Genomic DNA, 7,173 nt, shown 5'->3' with positions numbered 1-7,173 from the left:
CTTAACAACCCTGTTCATACTACTTTTTTTATTGTTAATTAAATAATTAGCTACCTGTTTAGACATATGCAGTCAATGAAGAGGTAAGGGGACACATAACTGTAAAATTAAGAAAAATATATGAATCAACTTTAAAAAAAGTTGCGCATATTATCAAGTTTGCAGCTGTCTAGCTAGCTAGTTATGTCCAGAGAGACTCTATCTTAGGAGGATCTTGCATGACAATATTGCCAGTAGAACCAAAATTAAGGTACTGCTGTTGAAGGCTATAGTCGAAATTATTTGTCGATAATAGAAGGGATTTGTCGTCCGGGGTCATCATCTGTTGTGTAGTAATAATTGGTAAGTTTTGTTGCGGATCTTGCTGTTGCATCTGAAAACATAATATCTCAGCTTGAGCAACTGCAAGCTGCATTTGTAACTGTGATACTTGATTTTGTAAATAGGATATTGCCCCAACACATCCGTAAACTGGGTCTCGCAATCTTGCATTGGCTTCAAACACCAAACTGCTCACAGCATCTCCCCTCTGTTGAACCGGAATCTCCTGAAATTATACAAATGTCTCAGAAGCATGCATAAAATTGCACATATCATATTCTATGGAAATCAGAAAATCACTACTATAACCGCAAATAACAAATTATATATCATGAGTAGTCACGCTACGTACTATACACTACTGACTACTCCCTTTGCCCCCCCCCCCCAGGTAGCATACATTGGGGGACCGGGCCTCAGCACTACTATACTACCTAATAATTTCTTTAAACTAAAACTACTTCAACTTCAACTTCTAATAAATTATAAATCATCCTCACATTACTAAAAGTACAAATCACTGGTTTGGGTAATAAGAAATGAACTAGAGTTGGTAGTGACTCGTCTGTTAATTAGTGTGAGTGCGTGCGCGCATGTGTGTGTGTGTGTGTGACAGAGAGAGAGAGAGAGAGAGAGAGAGAGAGAGAGAGAGAGAGACCTGCAACATCTTGCTGACATTGCTTGCACCAAAGACTTTGTGAACAATGGCAAACTTATGAGGGTTATCAGGAGGGAAGTAAGGAGCAAAGATGCAATCCTTGGCGCAGCGGCGTCTCAACAACTTACACGAGGCACAAGGTGATGCTACTACCATGTTGTGCAGCTAAATATATATTATACTCAACTCAAGCAGATTGATTAAACTTTAATGGAGGAAATCAAGGAGCCTTTACCGGAAAAAAATGGAACAATTGGCCTTGTAGAGCAAATGTATATGGCTTATGAGAGAATAACAAGATTGTATGGGGTATTTATAATGCTTCAATATTATAGTATGAAATGAATCAGTTGTACTTTAAAATTAAAGGCATATTAAACAAATAAACTATCAACAAGTAGCAAGGATGGTGTAGAATGAGATAAATTATTAGAATTTGAAGTACTTTTAGTTTAAAGAAAACTCAAAATATATACTTTTCTAGACATCTACATCAAGGGGGCTCACACAGCAGTCTTAAAGGGCAATTTGCTCAACTAATATGCAATCATGTACTCGTATATATTAGCATTGTGAACAATCAAGGGTGCAGGTTGACCACCTCCATGGCGCGTGATAGGATGCTACGTTGCCCAAGGGGTTTTATAAAGTCTCCATGTTCGTGTTTGACTCTTCTTTATTTCTATATTGATATTGATAGTTGATACTAGCTAGCTAGGCTTAGTTGTTAATTACTGTAAATGGAACGGATATTTAAATGTATCGCAACACCACTACTAGAAAAAGTGTATTAGATATTGTCCTTTAGACATCGGTTTGTAATGACACCGATATTAAAAGGGCTCTTTTACATCGTCTATACAAGAACTGATGTCCTTTAATAAATTATGCATTAGTTTATCCTTTAACCGATGTATTAGGTTAGTGTTAAAAAAAAAGGATCAGCGTGGCTACTCTTTCGTTTTGTCCCTTAACCAAATTTTAAAATTTCCACTCCCCCTTCAAAATCCCTCCCATGTCTTAAGAAAATTTTGAACTACCACTCCTCTTTTTCAACTTTACAGACACATAACATTAAAATTAAAATAAAATTTAAACCAACACATAAGATATCAAGATAATGTAACTCAAAACAAAACTCCCCCTAGAGCCTCAAGAACATCTACTTTCTCCCCCACTCTCTCATCGACTCTCAACAATTAATCTCGATTCTCGACGATGAAAGAATTCAAGCTCTCTCTTATGCTCATCCTGCTCAAGATTTCTTTAATGTGCTCGTTCAATTTAATAGGTGCTTAAACTTGTTTATTGTGCTTCAAATTTGAGGTCAAATGTTGAGAAGGTGTTCAATTAACTACTCAGAACCACAAGTCGGAGGTTGCAGAGGTTAAAGCTATGATTGGGTAAACGTTATAAATACTTTAAACACCTTTTTCAAATTAAGGGTTTCAATCTGAAACCCTAGTTTTTTAAGTTGAGGCTTTAATTTTTCAATAGTTTGATTTTTATAGAGAGGTTTTGCGTATTTTGTGTATTTATGTGTGATAAAACGTATTTTGGGTTTTCTGAATCTGTGATGAATTTTTTCTAATATATAGTGAATTAGGTTTACATATGAAAGTCGAGCCAATGGATGCTCAAGACTCTTATTATTAAGGGATTATTGTTGTAGTCACAGGTTCTTTCAGTGGAACTGATGATGCGAAATGGAAGTTTACTCAAACTTTTTTTTTAGCTCCACAAGAGAATGGTTAGATTGAGGGAGAACATGTTTTGGTTTTTTGCAGGGAGAGGGGTTGCGGAAAGACTACACTGGTTAGATTTCTTGGTATAGAAATATTTCTGTTGTATATCAGATGAACAATCATTTTTGTTATGTTAATTGAATATCTAGCTGATCATTGATCAATATCAGGTTTCTATGGAGTGTTCCTGTGGATGGTTAAACAGATGGGATACAGTTTTTTGATCAAGAATAGAGGGATAAAGTTGATAACATGATGAGTTGCTTACAATTCAAGAGATCCTTTTGCAATGTTCGACTTTAAATAAGCTCTGGGTAATGCTCCTACTTCAACCCTCGTTTTTATCACCAAAAAAGAGTACAGTAGTATCCACCAGTGTATAATACTGTCAGGGTGCAGCATATATTAACGATATAAGAAGTGGTTTCCAGAATTTGAATTAGTTTGGAAGGGAAGTAATTAATAAAACAGTAATTGATTACTCACCTAAAATAGTTACTCGTCTTCGATAAAAAAATTTCCCTGGCTAAGTAACGATAGTTGTCTCAGTATGAAAGGCAGTGTGTTCGTGTAAACTGTGAATTTGTAAGAAAACATGTAAAATGTATGATCACTGAGATTGTGCTTATTATCGTGTCTAGGTGTATATTACCACCTCAAGTATGTAAACCTAACTTGAAAATGGGAACCCATTCGCCTAAAATAATGGGAAGTTTTTATTTTAATATTTCTCCCTCTTTTTTCACTTTGAATCTGCTGCCAAATATAACTTATTTTTTTCCCAGTTCTTTCCAGGTTCGATTTGCAAGGAATCAAGAAGAATGTAGAAGGTGAAAATACGAAACTTGATCGAATATTTGATGTTGTGATTGATCAACGTTTGAAAATGAAGAAGGGTGGTGAGACAGAGAGCAAAGACTTTTTGCAAGTTCTATTACAATTGAAGGATGATAAAGATGCCAAAGTACCTCTAACGATGAACTATCTTAAAACCTTACTGTTGGTATGTTTTCTTGTCTTTTTCTTATATTTTACTGAATATAAGACAATCTCAACTATTCAAATTAAAAAGAATGAAAGTCCTTGTGAACTTCTACCACCGTACTCACTCTTTATGGCTCATACATACAAGTGTTTTCATAATAGATATAATGAGGTTGATTGTCGAGTCTCGGTGGAGTTTAAACCGTACTTGCCTTTGCAGAAGGGCCTTGTTTAGATTTATAAAGTCATACGGCCATGGTTTTTTTATTACATGTGATATGTTTTTAAGAATGATCGTTTAATATGAATGCATGTACAAAATTTGCATCTGATGTATCTTCTTGACAGGTTATGGTTGTTGGTGGTATAGACACATCATCTAACACGATTGAGTTTGTAATGGCGGAGCTTATAAACAGTCCCCAGATCATATTAATATGTGGTGTATTTATCCTTCTTCATATTAATATATTACATTGTGATGATCATTGGCTAAGCTATCAAGTAGAAATCATAAACACATCTAAGTCACATATATGCAATCATTATAGATAAGGTGCATGATTCGTAACCTGGACATATTTTATTTGAGGGATGTAACCTGAATAGATAGAAGTGCAACAGATAGAATTTCATGTAAGGGAATGTTGTACCTATACCAAATGACATGTCAGCAACTGTAATGCATACATGCTGTAAAAATGCTACATAGTCTGAACCTGTACCTCCTAACCTTTCAATTTTCATTCATGCCTTAGCTTAGTTCTAGTATGTGTCTTATATATTAATCATATGGTATTACTCTGGATCAGGTGAAATAACCCATTGCATTTCCTTCGATAATTTTGTTAAATGCTCACCTTAGGATGATCTCTAGTGCCAACCCATGAGTTAAATATTGTGTTAGATATATTTGATAATGTCATGGCTAATATGTTTTATGTTTAGATTTCAGATCTTATTTGAACAGAACAAATCAGTACTTAACTGATCAGTACTTATACTGGAAGTCAGAACTTAAAGGATATCAGTACTTATGTTATCAGGAGATAGATATCAGAACTTAAGTGCTGAAGGACGATCAGATAAGGACAGTAGCTGATTAAAGTTAAGAAGATCAAGATAAACATAAGAAGAGATATGCATGAAGAAGGAATTCCGTGAAGAATGGAATACTTGGAATAGAAGATATCTGATTGATATATTTTAGGAAGCAGAATTATATTCCATATCAATTAGCGAATATCTTGTAACTGTGTAGTATATAAACACAGACATAGGGTTTACACTATAAGTGTTATCATTATCGAGAATATTATTTAATATAACTCTAGCAGCTCTCGTGATATTTTGTTCATCACTGAGAGATAACAGTTCCAGATTGTAACAGAGTTTATTGTTTAAATAAAGTTTGTTTTCTGTTACATAAGTTCTTGAAGTTTGATTTGATTGTAATAAACACTGTATTCACCCCCTCTACAGTGAAAGTGTGACCTAACAAGTGGTATCAGAGCTATCTGTTAACACACATACAGTTAAAGATCCAAACACAATCATGTCTGACACAGAAACTCCAACTAAGCCTACCAAAACTGAGGAATCATCAAAGACATCAACTCAGAGTCGATATGAGACTATCAGAGTTCCCATATTGAGACCATCTGAATATCCCATATGGAAGGTAAGGATGACCATGTTTCTGGAAGCAACAGATCCAGAATACCTTGATAGAATCAAGGAAGGGCCTCACAAACCTACCAAGCTCGCTGTTGTAGTTGCAGGTGAAGCAGCAATGACCGTACCAAAGGAAAAGAATGATTACACTGCTGAAGATATAGCATCTATTGCTAAGGATGCCAAGGTACGTCACTTATTGCATAGTGCCATTGATAATGTAATGTCAAACAGGGTAATCAACTGCAAGACTGCTAAGGAGATATGGGATGCACTGGAGACAAGGTGTCAAGGAACTGAAACAGTTAAGAAGAACAGGAAGACAATACTCACTCAAGAGTATGAACACTTTGACTCTAGGACTAATGAGTCATTGACTGATGTATATGATAGATTTGTCAAACTCTTGAATGACTTGTCATTAGTAAATAAGGAGTATGATCTTGAAGATACAAACCTCAAATTCCTGTTAGCTCTTCCTGAATGTTGGGATTTGAAGGCAACAACAATAAGAGACAACTACAATCTTGATGAAACAACTCTTGATGAAATCTATGGAATGCTCAAGACTCATGAACTTGAGATGGAACAAAGAAGCAAGAGGAAAGGAGGAAAGTCAAGGACAGTTGCTCTCAAGGTTGAAGAGGAATCCCCCAAACCACCTTCCTCAAAGAAAGATAAGGGTAAAGCTCTTATCATAAAATCTGATACTGAGTCATCAAGTTCTGAGAGTGATGATGACTCAGATTCTGAAAGCTTGCCTGAAACTGATGCTGATGAGGAGATGATGAAGCTGTGTGCTCTTATGGTGAAAGGAATCACAAAGATTGCATACAGGAAGTTCAGGAAGGGAAAGAAGTTTTTCAGGAAAGGCATAAGTTCTGATAAGAAGAATTTCAGAAGATCTGAAGGAAGAGGAGGAAAGTCTGACAGAGGAGATTACGCTAATGTTAAATGTTATAATTGTGGTGAGAAAGGCCACATATCTCCTGATTGCAAGAAGACCAAGAATGACAAAGGCAAAGCTCTTGTCACAAAGCAGAAAAGCTGGACAGACACCTCAGACTCTGAAAGTGAGGAGAACTATGCATTAATGGCAAATGCTGATAAATCAAGTTCTGAGAGCAGTTCTGAAGCTGCTGAAACAAAGGTACCTCAGACTACTTATGCTTTTCATACTGATGATATTAATGAGTTGAGAAGATATCTTAAAACCATGTTTGTTAGTTATAGAGATCAAACTTTAACATGTGAAATATTAACTTCTGAAAATCTTGCTTTTAGGAAAAGAAATGATTTCTTAGAAAAAGAGTTAGTCATGCTTCATCAAACTCAGCAGGATAGAGATGATGCTTTTTATGTTAGGGATGAAGTGCTAAAAATGAATGAATCTCTAAAAACTGAGTTAGAAAAGGAGAGAGAGATTATCAGAACTTGGACTAACTCTGGCAAAACAACTCAAAATTTGCTAAGCAGTGAAAACTGGAAAGAGGGCTTAGGCTATGGAGAAAATAAAAAAGGAACTGTAGAAATTAAGCCTGTTGATAAGCAAAAGCCGAAGTTAAAACCTGTTAAGTTTGTAACTGAAAAATCCGAAAATGAGAAATCAGAAGTTAAAAAGAAATTAGCTTCTGACAAACTAAAACAGGAAAAGACAGCTGAAGTTAACATAGGCTTAATGACAAAAAAGCAGCTTAAGCATAAGCTGAAAGATGTTAAGAATGCAAACAAGGTAAAATCACCTAGGAAAAACAGGAATGGAAAGGAAGGTGTGAATAAAAGCAATAACTA

At 35.4% G+C, this 7,173-nt stretch overlaps 1 protein-coding gene across 1 annotated transcript; it reads right to left on the bottom strand.

Moving 5' to 3' along the window:
- Positions 1-1,250, bottom strand: LOC141706148 (LOB domain-containing protein 12). Its single transcript, XM_074508958.1, has 2 exons — positions 980-1,250; positions 1-547 (listed from the first exon to the last, which is right to left on the bottom strand). Exons 1-2 carry the CDS (start codon positions 1,133-1,135, stop codon positions 182-184), a joined length of 522 nt encoding a protein of 173 aa, XP_074365059.1. The 5' UTR covers positions 1,136-1,250; the 3' UTR covers positions 1-181.
- Between the last annotated feature and the right edge of the window lie 5,923 nt (positions 1,251-7,173).

The sequence above is a fragment of the Apium graveolens genome, chromosome 2 (genome assembly GCF_009905375.1).
Source record: "Apium graveolens cultivar Ventura chromosome 2, ASM990537v1, whole genome shotgun sequence".
Taxonomy (NCBI): Eukaryota; Viridiplantae; Streptophyta; class Magnoliopsida; order Apiales; family Apiaceae; genus Apium; species Apium graveolens.
This window is presented reverse-complemented; position numbering and strand designations above follow the sequence as displayed.

Excerpts from the sequence above, each read along its gene's own strand:
- LOC141706148 (XM_074508958.1), bottom strand. The coding sequence starts at position 1,135 with ATGGTAGTAGCATCACCTTGTGCCTCGTGTAAGTTGTTGAGACGCCGC. Across the intron at positions 548-979 it reads ATGTCAGCAAGATGTTGCAG|GAGATTCCGGTTCAACAGAG; the intron begins GTCTCTCTCTCT and ends GTATAATTTCAG.